The sequence below is a fragment of the Pholcus phalangioides genome, unplaced genomic scaffold (assembly GCF_987345545.1).
Source record: "Pholcus phalangioides strain wild (caught in Gottingen) unplaced genomic scaffold, Ppha-v1.0 ptg000015l_1, whole genome shotgun sequence".
NCBI lineage: Eukaryota > Metazoa > Arthropoda > Arachnida > Araneae > Pholcidae > Pholcus > Pholcus phalangioides.
The window spans coordinates 2,433,513-2,457,737 of NW_028301608.1; the positions used below are offsets into that span (position 1 = coordinate 2,433,513).

At 35.5% G+C, this 24,225-nt stretch overlaps 1 protein-coding gene across 3 annotated transcripts in view; it reads right to left on the reverse strand.

Annotated features, from left to right (window-relative positions):
- LOC149075237 (uncharacterized) overlaps positions 1-24,225 on the reverse strand; it is an 82,127-nt gene that overhangs the window by 46,362 nt on the left and 11,540 nt on the right. For 2 of the 3 annotated variants that reach the window (XM_089242536.1, XM_089242537.1), the window contains exons 5-6: positions 14,615-14,788; positions 839-1,015 (exon numbers count right to left, since the gene is read on the reverse strand). In XM_089242536.1, the coding sequence (XP_089098662.1) occupies positions 839-1,015; positions 14,615-14,788 (351 nt within the window). The remainder of the gene's footprint in view (positions 1-838; positions 1,016-14,614; positions 14,789-24,225) is intronic. The other variant, XM_089242538.1, reaches the window with a different exon arrangement.

Sequence of the window (24,225 nt, forward strand, 5' to 3'; positions counted from 1 at the left end):
ATTATTTTTTATTCCGGATGTGACAACTTAAACGTCACACGTCGTCCCTAACTTTAGTAGAACCGAAAAAAAAAAAATTCTCTTCTCTTTCAGTAGCGAGCTGTGAATAAAACACGTCAAAAAGGGAAGGAGGGATAAAATGGGAATATTAAGAGGGAATGGGGGTAAAAAGGAAAATTGTGGTGAAAGTAGGAAAATAGGAGGACATTTCTGAAAAGTAGGAAAAATAGGAGCACTGTAGGTCTGTTCATGTAAGGGACAAAAAAACTGACTCTCACTCTCTCTACCGTCCATTTTCTGATGTTAAGGAAGGTGCCACTAATGCCTACACTTCAGCGCCTCACATCACAGTGCATGAAATAAGGAAGGCAGGGTTGTGTCTCCAGTGGTGTATATGGTTGCACACTTGCCCAGTTTGCAAGAGGACATAGGTTTGATTCCTGGTAGAGATCAGATGACTTTAATTTCTATGTTCACTCTGGCATAATAAAAGATCTATTTCTTAGCAAAAATCATTTTTGCATTAGAAAGAAGTGGCAGAAATTTCATAAGTATAGCACTCAATTATTGATAATTCATGAAAATGACTAGAACTTTGATCATTTTTGGGTTTTTAACTTCTGGCACTGATTAAAGATGCTATTATTTTCTAGTAACAATTTTAAAATTATTCGTATACTTGATCACATATCCTCCCCCCCCCCAAAAAAAAACACCAACAGGATTTAAAAAATGTTTTTACATTACATACAGTTATTACAAAATATTAAATGTAAACACAGACGATGTACAGAAAATATAAAAAAAAACAATTAATATACACAAGTATAAAAACAACCTCCATTTGCTTCTGAAGGACATCTTTCAGTTCAGATATTTCTGTATCCTTTTCCAAGAGAGCCATTGCCTTACTTTTAAGTTCTGTTACCATTCGTTCAAGTTCACCAGAAAGACACACTTGCTGCTGAATGGATCTCCTTTCATCTTCCGTGATATCCTGTAGTTCTTTGTTACTCTTTAGATAAAATAAAGATATAGAGATATCTAGTTTTTTTTTAGAATAATTACAAAAAAAACAAAAACTTATGATTTAATACAAAAAAGTCAAGGGAATTTCTTCCCCCATGTAATAATTCCTTGACCCTGTTTGCAAATTGATTCCGTATATGATTTCGGGATGAAATCACACAATTACGCAACTTCCAAAAGCGCTACTTTATTCATGCACAACTCAAGCAGTCATGCAATACATTTCAGCCTATAACTCAGAGGAGAACTCTTTAAAAATCAGTTGAAAATATTACATGCTATACACACAAATTCTTGCTATAGTAAAACCTTGATTGACCTTTTTTTTTTTTTTTTTTTTTTGAGAGAATAAAGGTTTATTTGTATGAATAAACTACATACAACATAACAAAAAACAACACAACACATGAACTACACACAAACTGTATACAAGAGTATGATCTCCCAAGGGACCTCATGTCCGTCCAGGGCAGATCCATGAAAATAATACCAAAAATGTTTTGTGGCCAACACATCGTTTAATATATGCATGTATGTGTGGTTGCACGTCCACAATCCATGGTTTTTAGTGTATGTGTTTATTTGTCTGTCTTAAAACTTTATATACTATTTATGATATTGGTATTTTCCACATATGTTTTAATCAGTTTTATATTTTTTTGTGCATTTTTCATTTTTTATGTGTGAATTCAGGGTATTGTAAATTTTTGGTCCTAAATAGATAAATTGTTTTTTTATTATAGTTTTACAAGGAAGAATTATTTGAAATTGCGTCCTGTTATTTCTGATATTTCTTTGAATTTGTCTTATTTTAAACCAATCTGTATTTCTGAATAGAAAGAGTAACAGTCTATAAACATAGGTTTTATGAACAATTGATCTGTAGTCATTTATTTGGATATTTGATGGATGATGAGTATTTGGCCTGATTATATTTAAGCTTTTGTTTATTGTTTTGTTGAGTAATTGGATATTACAGTCATAATCACCTCCCCATACACAAATTCCATAATGAATGGTGGACAGGATCCAAGCATTGTAAATAGTTATCAAAAAATTTTCTGAAATAATGTTTCGGAGGTCATATATCATATATTCTTATATTATAATATTTTATTCTATTGTTGATAATTTCTATATGATTTTTCCATTTCAAATCTCCACTAAATGTTATACCTAAATACTTGAAGGTTTCAGTCTTTTCTATTTGAGGGCAATCACAGAGCTCATTCATACAATTTAGAGAGTGATACCTTATCTGAAATGAAATGTTAACGTCATTTCTTCCAAGCTGAAATTTTATGTATTTTGTTTTCGAGACGTTTAACTCGAGTTTATTTCTATGGAGCCAATATTGAATTCAATTTAAGTCTTCTTCTGTACATTGCTTTAATACTTGATCACTTGAAGCTGATATGCTCAATGCGGTATCGTCGGCAAATGTAACTAATTTCCCATGCAGTTGCAAAGAATGAATGTCATTTATATATACTAAAAATGCCAACGGTCCTAAAATTGATCCCTGAGGAATTCCTTTTCGTATTATCTTATAATCACTCATTATATTATTTATTTTAACAGCTTGGTTTCTATTTTCAAGATAACTCATAAGCCAGTTAAAAATTTTCCCCCTTAAACCTGCATTATAGAATTTTTTCATTAATATATCATGATCGATACTTTCAAACGCTTTCTTTATATCTAAGAAAAGGGCTAAGTTTTTATTATTTTTATTATTTTCGGTGTAGATATATTCAGAGAATTTCAAAATGGCCATTTCTGTATTCATATTTTTTCGGAAACCAAACTGTGAACTCGAAAAATAACTATGTTTGTCAAGAAAATTCACAATTTTATTCCTAACAACTGATTCGATCACTTTTGAGAATATGGGCAAAATCGAAATGGGGTGAAAATTTGTTAAGTTATTTTTATTTCCGGTCTCATAGATGGGTTTTACAATTGCGTATTTTAATTTTTCCACAAATTTCCCTTCTAATATGGAAGTGTTTACAAGATAGAGTAAGAATTTAGAATGATATTTATACACCATTTTTAACATCTTTGCAGTAATACTATCATAACCACATGATTTATTATTTTCCAGACTATTTATTACTATTTGTAAATTTTTTTCATTTATTGGGCTGAATACCATTGAATCTCTTTCGGAGTGTGAAATATGATCCATATGTTCATCTAGATCGAGAGAAATGTTTTCAACTGTGTTGATGAAAAAACCATTAAAATCTTCAGCCAATTTAGCATCATTTAGGGATTCTGGTAAAACAATCCGTGGCTGAGGTCCCTTAACAATCATGTTCACTTGTCTCCATTGTTTTCTATTATTTTTGCCACATTTAAGAAATTAATTTTGAAAATATCTTTCTTTGACGAATTTGATTTTTTGTTTCAGCATAGTATTAAATTTTTTATAGTCTCTGCATTTCTGTACATTATTAATGTCGTGCCTATGAGTTTTATATAGTTTTTCTTTATAATTAATCATTTATTTTATTTCGGAATTCATCCAATTATGTTTATTGTTAGTATTTTCACTTTCGCACATCCAGTGTTTATGTTTATTTATTAATTCCAGAAACGCTTCATAGATGATGTCTACATTTTTTTCTTGATATATTTCATCTGAGATTCTCGAAGATTTTGTTCGTTTAATTCATTTTTATTTCCAATTTCTCTATTTATATCGATTTTCAAGACTATTGGCCAATGATCGAAAATCGAGCTTTTAACAATAGCAGTTTTATATTTTGAGTTCATTTTTTTTATTTCTTATAAATATGTGATCAATACACAAATTATTTCGGGTAGGATTGTTTATATATTGTTGCAAACCGTGTTCTGACATTAAACCTGTATATTCGTTTGTATTATTGTCATTTTTCATCAGATCAATATTAATATCACCTATTACAATCATTTTTTTTTTATTTTGATTAGCAATAATATTACTCAATTCTTCTATAAATTGCATCGGGGTATATTCATGTGATCTATAAATTAAAATAATATCTAAATCCATCTGTTTACAGTAAATACACTGCTGGCCACCGTAAATGCAACACCCTGAAGGAAGCATGCAAATAATATGAAATTTACAACATGCATTAGCGAAGGTGAGATATGCAAATGATTAGAATTTCAGCGCAGACGCACATCGCGCGCGCCTGTGGCGCCACTTCAAAGCGCTATTTAAGGTTTAGAGATTTCAACGATTTGAAGTACGGCAATTGTGTTTTTCTTGTGGTTTTTTCAAAAAAACGATCAATTATGCCTCGTAGAAAATAGCGATCATCTTTTGATCAAGTATCCGAGTTCGACAGAGGAAGGATAGTGGCCTACCGAGATTGTGGATTATCTTTCAGGGAAATCGGTAGTCGTGTTGGACGAAACCAAACAGCTGTAATGCGAATATGTGATCGTTGGATGCAGGAGGGTACGACGGACCGACGTGTTCGATCGCATCCACCTCAGTGCACCACTTCACGTGATGACAGGCGTATTGTGCGTATGGCAGTGACGGATCGCTCAGCCACATCACGAACCATAGCACAGCACATTCAGTCTGTACCGCATCATCCAGTGTCTGCGCGTACCATTCGACGCCATTTACAGCAGAGTGGTCTGTCCGCAAGACGTCCATAGCTTCGTCTACCCTTGACGCAGAACCACAGACGTCTCCGCTGCCAATGGTGCGATGAAAGAAGGATGTGGACGGCACAATGGAATGAAATTGTCTTTACTGACGAGTCACGCTTCTGTCTGCAACACCACGATGGTCGGATTCGAGTCTGGAGACACCGTGGAGAGAGGATGCTAAACAGCTGCGTTATGCACCGCCACACTGGTCCTGCACCGGGTATTATGGTATGGGGCGGTATTGGATATCACTCTCGCACTCCTCTAGTACGCATTGCCGGTACTTTAAAAAGCCAGCACTACATCTCAGAGGTGTTGGAGCCAGTTGTCCTTCCTTACCTTCAGGGCTTGCCCACAGCCATATTTCAACAGGATAATGCGCGACCACACGTGGCACGCATTGTCCAAAGGTTCTTCGTCAATCGCCAGATTGAATTGCTTCCCTGGCCAGCTCGCTCTCCGGATCTTTCGCCGATAGAAAACATGTGGTCCATGGTTGCTCAACGATTGACCCAGATTACATCCCCAGCTGCCACACCAGATCAACTTTGGCAACGCGTGGAAGCTGCTTGGTCTGCTGTACCCCAAGAACACATCCAAAGTCTCTTTGAATCAATGCCGAGGCGTGTGGCAGCGGTGATCTCCAACAATGGCGGCTACTCTGGCTACTGATTTGGGCAGGAACCACACTTCACAGAAGTCTATAAATTTAATCATTTGATGCTTGGTCAACATGTTATCTACAAAATAAATATTGTTGCGATATCTCGTCTTTCTTGGTGATGCAATTTGGGTGGCCAGCAGTGTATTTAGAATCTCGGCTGTTTCCATGTTTTAGGAAACGGATGAAAAATATAGATAATTTTTTATGAAATTCATGACACCTCCAGACCTGTTTGAACATCTGCATCTATTATATGCATAATATCCTTCAATATGATAATTATCAACTTCATTTTCTTTGATCCAAATTTCGGATAACAAAATCAAATCAAATGAAAAGTTTAAAGTTTTTAAATAAACAACGAGCTGATCAAAGTTACTACGCATACTTTGGATATTTAAATGTAATATTTTCAAATCATCATATTTTTTATTTAAAAAATAATTGTCTATAGTCTGTCTCAGGTTAACTTTGCAGTGAAGAGAAAGGTAGAGAGTGTATTCCTTCGCCGCAAAATATAGTTCTCATATATCGGAGGTTTAAGATGAACCTTTATACAGAATATTTCGATTTTTTCTATGATTTTGAAAAAAATACTGCAAAAACATCGTTTTGAACCGATGTTTACTTGTTTAAAATTTTTAAATTGTAAAAAATATTGGTTACCATTATCAAAAATCCATAGCAACGGCAACAACACTCTGGCGCGATATCCTAGAAATTTTCCCCGCCAATATCACTGTCGTGTTTTTTCCATTACACAATTGTAATATATATATTTACAACAACGCTAAACATATATATATATTTTTTCGTTATTTGGTTGAATTTTCCATAACGATACAATTTTTCATTGTTTTACATGCAGTTATAGGCTTACATAAAAACGAATATTCAATCAGTTTTATTTTCTCCCAAAAATAGGCTCAGTGAGTTCAGATATTCACTCATAGATTATAAAAAGTGTTTCTCTTCTACGAGATTGCCGATACTATTGTGAGAGGCTGTTTATGGGTGCAGAAGTTTTGGTTAGGTTTTCCTTTTTTTTAATTATTTATTTTTTGCCATGTTTATGGGATAGTTTTAGTTTCCGATCACGGAGAGTGTTGACAGAGTCGCGACTTCCACTCACACGAACGGACGCGATCTTCCACCCACCTGTCTCTCCCGTTGCCCCTTGCCTTTAGTGTCTCTTCAGATAAAATAAATGGGGGGGGGGGGTGTCCACAGTGGTCTGGGTTTTCATCTTTTATGTGACAGTTGCGTCTTTATTTTCACCAAGCCAAAGTTAAAGCTAACGTTCTTAGATAGCCAAGCTAAAGTTCTCTGCTCTTCCATTCCTGAATACTATATTTTAGGTTTTTGAATACTCGCTGTAAACAAAACTTGATAAATACAAATACAAATACAAATACAACGCCACAACAGGCAAAATGCCCAACGAGGTGGCTGATAAAAAGATGCCCATAAAAATATGGATGTCATATGTTTCAAAAATACAGCAACCCAATTAAAAATGCAATTAACACAAATTACAAACAATATATACACATGATAAAATATTATACAATGCCCATAAAGAATACTTATGGTTGTCTTATTCTAAGAATGGATAGCTTCTCGATTTACCCCAACATGTTTATCGTATTTCTTTTTAAACGTGTCAATTGTGTTACAATTTACTACCTCCGGGGGTAAGCTATTCCATTTATTAACAACCCTATTGGAGAAAAATTCCCTGCGACACCATAACCTTGCATTGTCCCTCACCAATCGATACTGGTGTCCCCTTGTAAAAGCAGTCGATTGGCGGTGTACTAAAAGTTCATGGTCCATCCTATCCATCCCATTGAAAATTTTGAACACTTCGATCATATCTCCTCGACACCTGCGTTCATCCAATGTAAACATATTCAAAAAATGAAGTCTTTCTTCATAACTCAAGCCCTGTGTGCCAATAAGGACACGCGTAGCTCTTCTCTGCACCCCTTCAACCAAGTCTATGTCCCTCTGTAGGTATGGTCTCCAAAACCTTACAGCATACTCCAGTCCAGGACGAACTAAGCCTCGAAAAAGCGGAAGAATGACTTTAGGAGAACGCGAAGAGACCTTTTTGAAAATGAGACCAAGCATTCTATTCGATTTTTTGACAACCGCTGAACAATGTTCAGAAAACTTAAGTCGCTCGTCAATGAGAATTCCCAAATCGGTGACTCTAGTTGCATCCGGGATAGTGACACCATTCAACTCGTAAGAGAACCGTGGGTTGTTCGAACCAAAATGAGCGACCATGCACTTATCTACGCTAAACGTCATGCTCCATTCATTTGCCCATGCTGCAATCCTGTTTAAGTTGGTCTGGAGCAACTCCCTATCGCTTTCATTCCCGATTACCCCCATTAGCTTCACATCATCTGCGAATTTGCTAGTAATTCCATCGATACCCTGATCGAGTTTGTCGATAAAAAGTGAAAAAAGTATGGGGCCAAGGACACTTCCCTGAGGAACTCCACTTGTGACGTCTGTCCAACCAGAGAATTCCCCGTTCACCATAACTCGTTGTGACCTATCTCTTAACCACGATTCTATCCAATTCAGCAAGTTGCCCCCTATTCCAATCTCGTGTAAACGCTTCAAGAGTTTGCCATGTTGGACCCGATCGAATGCCTTCTGGAAATCAAGGTAAACAACGTCGACATTTTTGCTCTTACCCAAAGCCTTAGTCACGTAATCATAGAAGCAAAGGAGGTTAGTTACACATGACTTCCCCTTCCTGAACCCATGCTGATTATCCGACAATACATTATTCTCGTCTATCCACTTCACAAACTGCCTTTTGATGATAATTTCCAAAATTTTCGAGAGGGAGCTCGTCAAACTCACTGGACGATAATTAGACACCACTTCTCTACTACCCTTCTTAAATATCGGAACAACGTTAGCCAGTTTCCAATCTCTCAGGACGATACCCTCAGCAACACTACTCCTGTATATCTGTGCGACTGGCCCCAACAATTCATTAGCACCTTCCCTGAGAACCCTGGGATAGATATCATCTGGTCCTGGTGCTTTGCTTGCACATACATTTCTTAGAAGATTTAGGACCTCCACGTCTTCCACTTGAATATCGTTGAGCGTTTTATTACCCCATGCAACACCCGTATATCGAATATCATTATCTCCATTAAAAACCGACGCGAAAAAGTCATTGAAAGCACTACACATGCCTACATTGCTCTCTACTTTTGAGCCTCCTATCGAGAGGGGGCCAACTGTCCCCTTACATCCATTATTGACGTATCGAAAAAATGATTTTGGGTCAGAGCCAATGTTATCTGCCAACCTAGATTCAACTTGCTTTTTACTATCCCTTATCGCTTTCTTCAACAGTCTTCTTTTATCAGTAAACAATGATAGGTCACCTCGTCCACTTTTATACTCTCTGAATGCTCTTTTCTTTTCAAGATAAAGGTTCCGCACGCTATCCGTGAACCATAGAGGGTGTGATGTACAAACACGCTTTTTTCGAACAAAGGGTATGACGTCGTGCAAAACAGAGGACAGCTTTGTACTAAATTCTTCCCATTGACTTACCACCCCCTACTGATTCCAACCGGTCTTTGAAAACTTCCGCTAACCTTCTTCGCAAAACATCAAAGTTAGTTCTCCGAAAACAAGGAACCAGTCTTTTGTTATCAACCTTACCCGAGGAAAAGTTACAGTGAAATCTGACGATACGATGATCACTGGAAGAAAACTCTTCCCCCACCGAAACATGTTCAACTAGATCCTCAGAACTAGTAAGAACTAAATCCAAAATAGCAGTACCCCTAGTGGCTTCTGATACATGCTGATACAAAAGCTTTTCGAGCACCAACTTAAGAAACTCTCTTTCATACTGATTTCCAGATGAAAGGTTCTCCCAATCAATACCCGGGTAATTGAAATCCCCCAGTATGAGAACCCTCTTTCGCTTACACATGTAGGAAATTTCATCATGCATTTTGGCAATGTAGTTTTGATCCCTATTCGGTGGATTGTAACAAACCCCAACAATAAGCTTATGACGTCTTTTGCTCAATAAGTTCAACCCATATGGTTTCAATATCACTTCTCTGCACGTTACACTCTCTAGCCTTCAAACATGATTTCACGTATATCAACACTCCACCCCCTTTCCTATCAGATCTATTTCTCAAAAAAGTATCGTATCCTGAAGAAGACCCATAGAAGAAGACCCATAAGAATCATCCATAATAACCATGAGTACCACATCAATCGTAACAAAAGACTAAAGCTGTCGTGAAAACAAGTGGCATCGACGTATACCGTTCGGGGGAAGGGACGGTTCGGTCGAGCGACGAAAATTTCGGCAAGAAAAGTGAGTAGAAAAATTCTAAACTTTTCCGTATCATTATTATTATTTGGTGCTATTCCTGCATTTACACGTGAAAACAGAGTTAATCTGCTTCTTCTCAATTTTATTTAACGTTAATTTTTCCCATTTAAATACAAATACAACGCCACAACAGGCAAATTGCCCAACGAGGTGGCTGCATCATGGATCCCCGAGCCCCTACCTACTACTGCTACACCACCCCCCCCCCCGCGGAACCCCCCAACGAATCGATACATGCGGGAATGTGCGTGTACGTGTAGTGCAACCTGACGTAAAGTTTTTTGTTTTCTGTGTAATGTTTGTTATGTGTAGTGCTGTCATCTGCCCCCAGTTTTACTAACTATGAGTGAAGTGTTATGGTTGAATGATTTACCGTTGTAGGACTGTTGCTCTCTGTGGCGAGACTTTTTAACGGGGAGATCGGTTCGCATTTGCGCCTTGAAGTTGGGAACCACAGAAAACCAACTTCAGCCGACCACCACTGTGGGGTTCGAACCCGGATCCTCGCATCACGAGTCTGGCACTATAACCACTCGACCACCACAGCGGCAAAAAATTGAAGAAAAAAATTAAAAATCGCCAAGTTTTTGAGAGCCATGGTTAATATACAGTATTTTAAAATTATACGTTGCTTTCATAATATTGTTTGGATTTTTTTTTGTAAATAAATTTCAGCTGAGGGAAGGGAAATATTGCAAAAACATGACTGTTTTTTGATATTTTTAGTGTTACTTACGACCCATCAATGAAGAGTAAGTGACACGCTGATAGAAGATAATTATTTTTTCTAAATTTTAAAACACTTTCTAATCAAAAAACAAAACAAATGATTTCAAAAACCTCACTTTAATTTCTGAAAGTATCGGCAATGGTTTTCTTTTAATTCTATAATTATTACTAATTTAACTGTGCAATTACGTTACACGTAAAAAATATTTTTCTCAGTGAGATTGGCGAGAATCTGCCATACCTTACCGAGGCCGCGCATTGATACATTGGTTAAGAGGCTTTCGTTCCCATAGCAACGAGTGATGCGGTTCCCTCGTAGCTTCCCCTTCACTGCAAAGTTAACCTGAAACGGACTTTTTTTTTTTCCAAACCGAGCACAACTCAGGTCTATTGCCATAGGCAATTTACTACCTAGTGAGTTGTGCCGGAAGTGTAAGTGCGTGTACCTAACAGTCTGAGTGCGTATCTAGTGTTGTGTATGATTTTTCAGTGCTGCCATCTATATCTCAGAAGTGAACTGAGTGATGTGTAGTGACTGAATATTTGTACTGTTTGTAAGACTGGTGCTCTCTGTGGCGAGACTTTTTAACGGGAAGATCGGCTCGCATTTGCGCCTTGAAGTTGGGAACCACCCTGAAACGGACTATAGGTCAGACCAGTTTTCTAGGTAAGGAGTCTCTGGAACACTCACATTTTCTTCGATTTCATCTTGGAACATTTTTTATGGTTGGCAGTTTGCCCAAATCAGTTGTTAATTTTATTCTATACACTTTTCCCCCATCACTTTGTCGCAGAAACACCTTACCGTCCTTTACCCATGCGTACTTATAGTTATTTTGTGATTTGAACTGTCTAGCAAGATAATGCAGATGTTTTACATTTGGAGTCAAGTGTTCATTTATGAAGATTTTTGATTCTGGAAATTTTTCACTTACTTCACTTGCATCGATTCATTTACACTGTTTGTTTTTTGATAGCCACCTGTCACGGATAGAAACATCCTTAAATCTCACAATAACAGGTCTGATTTTACATCTATCACTTGTGGGGACTCTATGCATCTTGATAATGTCGCCTTCACAATACATTCCCAGTTTCCTGCCAATTTTTTCTACCAACTGGTGAATATCCTCATTTTTTCCTCTGGCAGATCCCTGATCTCGATGTTTGTCTCTCTGGATCGTAGCTGTAACTCCTCAATCTGCATCTCCAGTGTTTCGATCTTAGCTTTCTGTACACGTTGACTGTGTTTGAGGAGTTGATTTTGATTTATTAGATCTTTTAGCGGGTCTTGTTGGGATTTCGTTTGCTTCTGGAGTTCCTCTATAGAACCGTTGCTGAAATCTATTGATTTTTTAAGATCAACAATAGCAAGCCTATATTCATTTGTAGCATAATCCTGATTTCATCCCTAAATTCACTGAACAATTTACTTAAATAATCGATGTCGTGGGTCTGTGTCGAACTGCAGTCTTGACATTTCCATCCCATTTTCTTTTCCTTAGGCATTTTCCTGAACATTTTTCCTCAGCCACATCTACACACTTCGGATGAAATAAGCTCTCACACGTACCGGAACACTCAAAAACCTCAGTTCTATCAAAAATGACTCCACTGCACCTTTGACATCTCTGTGCCATGTTTACTATCTTTGATGGCTCTCCACTCTGCACACAATCACTATTTTACAAGTAGGACTCAAATCCGATGCTTTCGAATGTATACAGACAGACTTTGTTATATTTTCCACTTCATATGGATATCACACACACTATTTTCACATATATTTATGTTCCAATGGTAAATTCGTTTGAGGGCATCTAGTACATTTCAATACCATATAAATCTGATTAAAAAACTATCGAAAATTATTTAAAATATGTATTTTATCACAAAAAATCCGGAAGACATTGGACTACCTAAAAAACACGTCCGATCAAGGCAACACCTGTGTTGCCCTTATTATTGCGACTTATTCTCATTTATACATACCTCTATATTAACTGATGGCAGTCTCTTTAGTAAAAGTAAATTTTCTTTTCAATGGTAAGGAAATTACTGCTTAAATCCTAAACTATCTTATTTATGAAAATTGAGATGAAGGTAAGGATACACAGCAATGTTTGAGTGTTTCTTTAACTGTTTAAAGGCAGAACTTTGAACAAAGTCACTTATTGTTTTGAAATGTGGAATTTGAGGTTCTTTTGCATGCCTACACATAGATCAACTTTGAAATTCGAAGAAAACTTTTTTTTTTTTTCTGTTTTTCATGATGTTCCATTTATGGAAAATTGGCACTTGGAGAGAGGTGAGAGTAGAAACTGGTATTGCCTATATTCTCACGATTATTTGCTTCTGAAGTACACAGTTATCACACGAAATTTTCTATTTTTTACTACAAATTCAAATTCACAACACATACTGGTTTTCTTAACATAAAAATGAGTACGGAAAATGCAAAATTTTTCCTAATGTCCATGATAAAAGAAGGAAAACATATATTTGATGGACCCGTTTGTCACATTGGTAGCATTTATAGTGTTTTTTTGGCAAACCGCACACTGTCCTTGTGTCGCAGATACAATATAAGGGCCATCAAATGACCCGACATCTTTTTTTCAGTTGACAATGTGGACCTGGATAAATAATAAACTCCTCCTTCGTTCATAGAAGGTCCATTGTCACTTCTCTTCAGAATTCCAAATGCGAAATAAGATCCGCTTCTTACAACTCTTAATTAAGTAACGTTCCATAATGGCAAATCTTTCCAAATTCAAATTTTCAACCAGAGCCAAGGTTTTGATCGGATTCTAGAAACAATTTTTTTTTATCCCATGCAATAGTTTTTTTGGTTTGCTGAAAACTGTTGTAATTACGTTTTGCTCTTTTTTTCTGCCCTACATCTTTTGAAGAAAACATTTCAGGAGTTTTTTAACACCTCATTCTCGTTGTTGCAAAATTACCTAGCATTTCACATACAGTTGGAACCGTTGATACTAAATCATTTTCAACAATATCATCTTCCCATTTTCATTAGCACGTAATTGGCATACATCTGCGTTCTCTAATTCGGAAGCTGAAAGAGTTTCTATATATCTTACAGCTTCTTCTAATGTAAGATATCTTTTTGATATGGTCACACTCAGCTGAACACAACAAGACTATCTAGGATTGTTGAATTCAGTTTGATTAGTCTGAAGTTCGCAAAAACATACATTTCTAAGAATGCAAGAATAAAAAAATACTCATCCAATATAAACAATCCATCCCAGAAAGCACATTCCTCTGTAATATTACGTAGAATTAGCCCCTATACACATGTCGAACGATGACAACCATTCTGGGGTTCGAAAGGGAAAATTGAAGCAGCGCACTGCACATTAGATATCCCTAGAATCCTGCTCTCTTGAAAGGCCAATGTTTCATAAATGGCACATGAATTTTTGAATGCGTGTAGCTCTTTAATGTTTAATAGTACAAAGAAACTAATTGATTTACTTTGATTAATATATTAAGTGGTAAAAACACACAAAATAATTTTCAATTTACTTCAAAATTGAAATTTTGGCAAATTTTAATCGAAATGGGGAAAAAATGCCCCAAAAATGTCAAATTTCAAAATTCTGTCAAAAATGTTTATATCAACCTGAAGTTTCCGAATTTATTTCGAAAAATACTTTGAACTCTCATTGAAAAGCTCTCATAAAAAACCTGAAATGTTTGAATCAATTTTGATCTGATATTTTTATAAATAAAAACTATGTTCCATTTATGGAACATTGGTGGTAAATTCTAACACAATTGACACGTTTAAAAAGAAATGTGATAGATACGTTGGGGTAATTTGAGAGGCTATTCATACTTAGAATGGGACAGCCATAAGTATTCTTTATGGACATCATATAATATTTTATCATGTATATATATTGCTTATAATTGCATTTTTAATTGGGTTGCTGCGTTTTTGGAATATATAACATCCATATTTGTTATGGGCATCTTTTTCTCAGCCACCTTGTTGGGAATTTTGTCTGTTGTGGTGTTGTATTTGTATAACATCTCACCAATATTGCAGTTTATGTGCACAAGAAAATTCAATAAGCACTCTTACTAATGTAAGTAAATTAACAAACCTCAACTTGCTTAGTAAGTATTTCATTAAGTTGGATTATTTCAGCTCCACTCTTAGCAATCTTGCTGTCTTTATCTCCAACTTCAACTTGCAACTGCTCCAATTCAGATTGCTCCTCAATCTTAAGCTTTTGATCCTCCACTTTGCATGATGATACTTGCAATTCGCTATTTTTCTGTAAAACCAATTTTATTATTCTAATTTTCACAACAATGGTAATATTAGTATTTTAAAAAATATTAATGTTTAGTATTAGTAATATTAGTATTAAGTATTTTTTTAAAAAAGCCAGGGACTATAAAACTGAAAAAAGAAAAACAAAACTTGTGTGGGAAACCTTCATATAACTTTTGAGTTAAACACAAGTAACCCCTACTAAAGAGGAGCAGGTGGGTCTGGTGCCCCAGTTGCTAGACCAGAAGGGGCACAAATTTCACCCTTAAATCTCACCTTCAACATTATGGGGGAAGGGGGGCAAAACGTATGCTTCCTCCGGCTGATAAAGCATCTAGCTGGGGGGGGGGAGAGAGAGAGAGAGAGATAGATAGATAGAAATATATATATTACCAAAATCATCAATACATGAAGGCTTTCACTGTTGAAGTTACTAGGGCAACTGAAAAATTCTTCAAATACCTCATCAAAAAGCTGTGCGGTGATACCTTTGCTAATGAACACTAATTTTTTGGCCAATTAAGATTTTTTTCGAGGTTTTCCTGCCTCGGCTAATGAATACAGATTCTGCTAACAAACATTTTAGTTGATATGGAAACACACACCTGCTAACATAAAACAGCCACATCATGAGATAAACTTTCATGTCAATCAAATACCAAAATGAATCAAATGAACAACTGTCACTCAAGCTAGATTATTTGTCCATTTCTAATTCACTTTACAGATACACCTCTATTTTCTAGAAAGATTTCAAGCCATTTAATGAAAAATGAATTTTTAAAAAAGAAAAAAAAGCCTCAGATTTGAATGGTTTCAGTGCATACAGTAAAACTCTTGATACCAAAGGGAGCAGTCTGGACGTTCTAGGAACTTATTTTTTCCATCTGCATGTGTGTGAAAGAGAAAAGAGTGAACTATATCACACACTTCCTTCATCATATTGGAAATCTGTTTATCTCAACCTCTGGGCATTTTCTATAGTGCTTCTTAAATATTTTATAAAAGTTACTTTGAAATTTTGGGCAGCTAGAACAAATTCAACAATTTTCCATAGAAACCTGTGAGAAAATCACATTTTACCTAACAAATGTGATTCTGGAGCGCCTTACCTTTGCTAGTCAAGGTATGACTGTATAGTGAGATAGCTAAAATTTTTGTCTGCTAATGCGACAGACTTCTTCGGCATTGAATTTTCTATAAACATTTTACAGGGTCAACTGATTTTTTTTTTTCACATGTGAATTCTCTCTCCATTTATGTTGATCAAAAGGAAATTAATGTTGTTTTGGACTACTGCTACTAATCCATACGTTTACCTAGTAGCATTTCTCTGGGAAATTGGGGTTGTTTTCTATCACAAAATTATTCAAACTAAGATTATAACTGATGGAGGGTTCTCAGCAAAATCTGCCTGATCATTTCCCAGACTAAAACTGCTGAAGAAAGAAATATAATTTAAAATTTTAAATGTTTTCCCTTCACAGAATTTTTCAGGATGCTGGAAACCCTATCATATAATAAATTGCATAACGAATCGGCACTGAAGTTTCTATTTTACTCAACAGACTTTATCAATAACATCTTTTACAGTGATGTTACTCAGAATCACGATCGGCTAGGTTTTGGACTGCCCTAAACTTGCGCCTCAAAAATCATATATTAATTTATCAGCTTTAAATCAACAACTTGAGAAAAGGGGCTAAACACCTGAGACAAAAATCAGATCACTCTTTCAGATACAGTCAATGCTCATTATAATGACCCAACATTACAGTGACCACTCTATTAGAAAAATCAGTAGGATAAGTCCTAGTGTTTTCATAGAACAACTATCATATATGTTTTACTTTTGATATAACTTTTTAAAAATAAAATTTTCACTATTGCGAAAGAATGTTACGGGATTATCATCGCGTTTTGGGTATTTTCTTCCTCACTTTGAGTCAAGAATTTTGTTCCGATGTCATCTCCCCTACTCGCTAACCGACATGCCTCCTCGCACTCGTTTTCTGCTTGTATAAATTCATCTCTCTACTGTACAACGTTGTATGCGGTTATATATATATATATATATATAGTCATTTTTCTATATATAATCTATACTGTATTTAAAAATTTTTATTTTACACTTTTGCTGTCAATATTTTTCAGGTGATCCCAGAGGTTTTTCCATCACTGCATTTTTCTCCGCTCTTTCCCACTTCCCACCTGTTCCTTCTTTTCTTGCTTTCTGGAGATATCAAGTTCAAACCTGGTCCTAAAGCTACCCGCTCTCTCACAACTTCTCTAATACAAACCAGATCCAATTCCCTTTCTGAGGCAGCCAAAGCACCCGATAATTTCGATTCTTCCATCCAGCATAATATACAAGATACTCAAATGGCTATTCTCAATAAGCTGACACTGCTCTTATAAAAACTGGACTCTTTCAGCATCCAACTAAACTGTTTATCTCAACGATTAAGTGCAATTGAAGAGAAATTTTTCCCCATCGAAGATCTCTAAAAACAGGTTTCCGATCTTTCATCAGACTTCTCTTCTCTGAATTCATATCTTCCCTTGTCAGCAAAGTAATTGATCTCGAGGACCGCTCCCATCATGCCAACTTAATTTTTTGTGGCATCCCAGAGGATTCCTTGGACTTAGAAACCCCCTCGACGCTTGAAACAAAAATATTCAAATACTGCTCCAATCATAATTTCTCCTTCCAATATTGACCATTGCCACAGACTTGGTTCTAAAAAAGATGTCAGATCTAGGCTCTCAATAAATAAATTTAATAAATTCAAAGTCAAAACCGAAATCCCTAAAAGCACCTTCAAATTAAAAAAAGTGGCATTTTCATCTCTGAGGATTTCTCGCCTGCGGGACAGATTGGGAGGGGAGGGCTTCCCAAAAATTCGGTGATAGTGGTTTGAAAGTTAAACTATTTCATAACTTTGCCTTTATCAACAACACTAAATACATTTGGTATCCCAACACTAATGATATTTTCTTGATTTTTCTATCTTATTGTTGTCCTACTCCACCCTCTCTAACTCCCCTAAATCTTCCTTCACCATCCCTTTAGGCTCCTTCAAATTCCCTTGTAGAAGCACCTCAAAAAAACCCTTCCAAAATCAGAACTTAATATAAGAAGTTTTTTTTTAAAAATTTTATTATTACTAATAAAATTCATTCTTTCAAATCCATATTGTTAGTTCATAATACCAATTTTCTTGCTGTCACTGAAACCTAGTTACATAGTAATATCAACAATTCCAAATTCTTACCACCTAATTACCTTGAGTTTTGTAAAGATAGAAACTCCCTGGGAGGAGACGTTGTCCTCGTCTTTAATAGCTCCATCCCACTTCTTGAAATTTCTTTGAACAAAAATCTTGAAATCGTTAGTACAGAGTGGCATTGTCCAAGCTGTACTCCTATCACAATATATTTTCTCTTTATTTACCCCCCCCCCCCCGTTCCATAGAATTGGAATCAATTTTAGAGAGATTTTATAATTCACACCTCTTAATCATAGCCGGTGGCTGAAACCTACTCACAATTGACTGGCACAAAATGCAGTTCCTCTCGGGTAACAACTATATTAATAATAGAGTTCTTTTTCTTTTTATGAAGTTTAATCTCGTTCAAACTAAGAAGTCAAACCCTTGACTTCTTAGTTTGTATGAGATTTTTCTGATTTTATTCTAGAACCAACAAGAATCTCAACCCACTCTAGCTCTACATTAGATCTAATTGCTGTTTCAAACAAAATCCTGGTTTCCGATTTCTGTTTTTGATGGCATTTTCAACCACAAAATGCCCTTTGTAAATTTTTCCCTCCATCACTCTCTCTCTTCCTTTAAACACGCTGCAAAACTCAATTTTAACAAGGACACCCATTTCCCGGATTTTATTTCATCGTCTCCCTTAAATGATATTCATATTCTCTGGAGTAAATTCAAAGCGATTACAGAAAAATGCAAAGCCTCTGATCCCATCAAAAATACCTCTTCTAAATGTCTCTTTAACCCCTGGATCAATCGTGATATCCATTTAAAATGGAAAATTCCCCAAAATGTCTCCAAACTCAAATTCAATAACTCCCTTTCTCTCAGAAATAAGATCTCTGTCTCCACACGTAACTTTAAAGATCTCATCTCTCACCGAAAAACAAATTACCTAACTCCTTGCCTCAATAACTTAAAACTAACCCCCTCAAAAATTTTGAAATTTTTTTTGCCCTAAATCAGTTGGCCTTTCTTCCCTTAAAATTAATACCATTGACCTGAATTCTCCCCTTGATAACATCACAGACTTTAATCGGGCTTTTTCTTTTATTTTTTACTCGGACCCCCACTCCCTCTCAGTACTCCTTATTTCGATTCATTATTCAATTCGTGTCCTATCTTCTTCACTAAAGTAGGTCTCCCGAATCTTTTAAAAAAGTGAAACCCCACTCCATTGGTCCCGATAGGATTCCAAATCATACTCTGAAATTTTGCACTGATGAAATTTCTAATTACCTTTTAATTATCTTCAACATATCATTAAACTTATCTAATTTGCTCTCTGACTGGAAAATTAATAAGATTATCCCAAAATTCATATATATATATAAATTGTTCTCTTTCAAATCCCCTTAATTTCAGACAAGTCGCTATCACCTGTACATGCTGCAAACTTTTTGAGTACATGCTGCAAACTTTTTGAGCACATAGTTGCCAAGGAAATCTGCTTACACCTTGATTCAATAAACTTTTTCCCCTAATCAACATGGCTTTCTATCATCTTTATCAGTAACTACCCAATTAGCTCTTTTCATACATGATTTATCAAGTAGTATCGACAAAAACATCCAAACATATAATTTTCTTGGATTTCTCTAAAGCTTTTGACAGGGTGTCCCACAATAAATTTCTTAAACTCCAAAATCTTGGCCTATGTGTTCAACTGCTTAAATGGGTGGAAGCCTTCCTTACCAACCGCAGTCAGTTTGTCTCCTTCAAGGGCCAGAACTCCCCATTTCTCCAAGTCTGGCACGGCCCAGGGTTCAGTTCTCTTATCATTATTTTTTATTTATATAAACGATCTTCCTAATTTCATCAACAGCTAAAAAAAAGCGGGCACACATGCAAATTTATATATATATATTTTTTTAATTTGCCAAACAAATTTTTCCTCTTCCCAAAAATGTAGACGTAGAAGTCGTTTAAAAATTACAACTGTTGATTTGTTACCCAGCATCATAAGAATTCATAAAATAACCAATCTACATACATACTTTTCTGTTGTCACCAAAGTGTTCTAAAACCTTCAAATTTTGGTCAAAAATATAACTCATAACAGCATCACATAAATTACAAAAATTCTAAAAGTTATATTCATTCCCCCTCCCCCATTTATTCAAAATAAAAAACCACAGCTGACAGATTTTTCTTACAAAATTATTTATATTTGCAGTGGATCAACACATACACACATTCTTTAAAATTAAGTTTTTCAATTTTCCTTCTTGTTTTTCAGTTATACTCAGAAACAAATTTTGGCAAAATGGGAGCAAATTTCAGGATATACAACACGATGTCTGGCGATTTAGAACTCATTATTTGGAAACATTGGCAATTTAACACTCGTTAATACAAGATTCATTGAGCAACTGGTTATTTGTGGAGATGAAGATTACAAGGAAGAAAAGTCATCACTGCCCCCACGGGGACTCGAACGCCGACAGAGATGGAACCCCAATGATTGAGAGACTGGTTATTATTAATAACCAGTCTCTCAATGAATCTTGTATTGACAAGTGGAGAGGGCATTTCTAATAACACTCGTTATTTGGCGAAATTTACAAATTAACTTGTAATTCGATGGCTAGCTCTTTTATTCATGAAATGAATTTTTTTCCCACGAAACATCAAGATTTGGCGCAATGGCGATAAACCATAGTAATTTTTGCTGCTTGCAGTGGATTTTTCTTTTCTTGAAAACGGAAACCACGGTTGGTGGTTGAGAAACACTGGACTAGAGTAAACCATCTTTAGCTGCACAAAGATATGATCGGGTTTCACGATGAAAAGCCTGATGAGGGGCCGATAATTTGAATAAGGAGCTGCGTTTACCACAATCCAAATTTCGAGGACAAAATCGAGAGTGGGAACTTGCTGGTAAAATCCAATACGGATCTAAATTCAATTTCAATCCTCCAAATTTTGTAGAGGACTGAAAATATTCTTTCAAATTTTGCATAATTTTTATTCTGTTTTTCATAAAATAAAATACTGCTTAAAAAAATAAAAAATTTTAATGATAATATATATTAATTTTTTTTTCAAATACCCTTTAAAATTTTGGAGAGGTCAAAATCATTTTCTTGGATAATTCAAAGTGCGACTATGGAAGACGGGGGGAAGGGGGTGGTGCTGAAGTAAGAAGGAATAAAACATGTTCTCTGGGCAAGAATTGTTTCGTGGCACACGGAAACAAAACTTTTCTTTTTTGTGCCCTTTTCCTAAAGTCTGGGAATGTAATGCGTTGAGAGCGTCATTGTATATACATATAGAGAAATACTTATATTTCTCCGCTATGACACATACAAGGCAAGGTATAAAAGTATTTCGAGGAATTTCCAAGTACACACACAAAAACACAACAAACAGTATTTGATGCAGAAAAATACAAAAATACACTATATAGCAAGATGTCAATTTTGGCGCAGAGTTCCTACTGGTAGTAGCATCACTCTCTGGCAGGGATGATGTTTAGAACTTAGCTAACTTTTTTATTTCGATTTGATTGTCAATTTTTTCGACAACGCAGCAATCTTCTTTTCCCATTTCTCTCAGCATATCAGAAGCGGGTCTGGACACTGTATTCCAACCAATCAAGTGTCATTATCTCTTAGCTGTGCTGGTCGTCGACAGAGCTGTTCCCACCCTCTACTGGGTAGCCTTGAAATCCCTATAAAGAAATATTTCCCCCCACCGTCTTTTTTTCAGGGACCTTATTTCAACATCAAGTACTACTCATCATCAACTATTCACAGGGTGGGAGAAAAATCATTTTTTTAGGAAAAGCTGGAAGGATTTTAAGGCTCCTTAAAAACGAAATGAAAATTAATGACTTTTAAGGAGTTTTTAAGCAATTCACGAACCCTGATTATAAATATCTGGGTGTAATTATTTCTAGCAACCTCCATGTTGATTACGTCTTTCATAAGTGTCTCCAAAAAACTCTTCTTCCTTCGTCAAAATCTTAAAAACTCCACGCATCACATCAGACATCTCTGCTTTCAAACTCTCATGCCTGCGAAATCTGGGATCCTCATACTCTCTCCAATATAGACGAACTAGAATGTATTCAAAATAAATCAGCTCGCTTCATTTGAAACTGTTGGTTATCCTCCATCTCCGTTACTGAACTCAAGTGCCAACTCAATATTCAACCACTTTCCACCTGTAGACATATTTTTTAATTAACTTTCCTTTTCTAGTTCATGGCCATTTTCATATCGACACTTCAAATTTTCTAACTCCAGCTTAATACTTTTCAAAAAGAATTAACCATTCACAAAAATTTAAACCCATCTTTGCATCCACAGATTGTTTCAAATTTAGTTTCTTTCCTCAAACAATAACTGACTGGAACAACCTACACCAAACATTTTTTATTGTAAAACAGTTTCCAATTTCCTATGTAACATCAACCGTCTCTTTTGTCAAACTTTACCACTGCATTCCCTTGCATAGGCCTCGACCAATCAGTACTGAATAAATAAATAAAATAACAATCCTTCCAGTATAATGCCAGTTTTTGATAGGATGAAGGGGGTTATTATATTGAGTGCTGACTGTATTTACAGATTTTCTGACTGATTTAAGATTTGGACAGTTGTTTTATCTGCTTGTGGTTTTTATATCTCTTCTTATTGGGTTGTGGTGTTTTTGATAAAGTTTAGATATGTATATTCAACATTCATATTTTTATGGGCATCTTTTTTCAGCCACCTCGTTGGGCATTTTGTTGTGGCCTTTGTATTTGTATATTTTTATTTAGTGAAGACCAAGGTGCTGAAGCAACCTTTGTTCAAGGGACATGGAGAGCTGATGTCCAATTATTCTGAGCAGCAGGGGTTTGGGTTTTGGTCAGGAAGCATGTATTTCACTGTCTTAAACCGTCCAAAACCTCAAAACTTCTAAAAAAAATTATCAAAATTCAAATTTGTCAAAAAAAAAAGAACTTTAAAAGCATGAAAAACTGCCATTATGGAAGGATATCTGAATTTTGAAACTGCCGTTAACTGTCATAAAATTAATCAAAACCTGTCCTTAAGTGCCAAAATATGACCATATGAAAACAAATACACTTTTCTTTGATTATACTAATACACTATAAAAACTGCCTATAACATTTCCAAACTCTCTTTAGCGGTCCAAAATCTGTAAGACTGGATTGGCAAAGTTTTGGACTGCACTGTAAAAAGCTTGGTAAATATATACTATGGTTTGATCCTACTGTTCAAAAAACTGTCTGAAACTCTCTTTAAAACTATAGTACACATAAAAAATAAAATTTTGAGAAAGAATATTATTTATTGCCAAATGTTAAATAAAAGATAGCAAAATTGAATATGTCACATATCCACATCAGTGTCATGAGCAAGTGACTTAATTTTATGTGACCAATATTAATTATACAGATTTTATTAACTTTAAACCACCAGATGGACAAAAACAAAAATGGAATGACATTTGCAGACAATTTGAGGATATTTTTAGCTTAATTTTTTTTGATCTGCTTGTGGATTTTTTGAAGTGTACCTCACACTTATCTTTGGTATCATCAAAGAAGCTACTGTTTACACACATCATGACACTCTAGGGGTGTGTAGATTTGTTTTATCAATTGTTTTTATAACCATTTTTTATGACAGTGGTTTTTTTAGCATGATAGTAAACTGTATCATTAAAAGAAAATCTTGCTTTCCATATCACACCAATAATTATGACAAAATATAAATATACATACTGCCAATAAAAAAATTATGGTTGTCTTATTTTAAGTATTGACAGCTCCTTGATTTATCTCAATATGTTTGTCATATTTCTTTTTAAACATGTCAATTGTGTTAGAATTTACAATCCCCAGAGGCAAGCTATTCCATTTATTCAGAACACTATTAGAGAAAAATTCTCTGCGACACCACAACTAAGAATTGTCCCTTACCAATCGATACCGGTGTGCCCTTGTAGGAGCAGTTGATTGACGATGTAGTAATTGTCATTTTACTCATGGTTCATTTTATCCATCCTGTTGAAAATTTTAAACACTTCAATCATATCCCTCGATATCTGAGCTCTTCCAATGTAAAAAACATTTTCAAAAAATTCTCATCTTTCTTCAAGGCTTAAGCCTGTGTGTCATCGACAGCATGTGTGACTCTTCTCTACA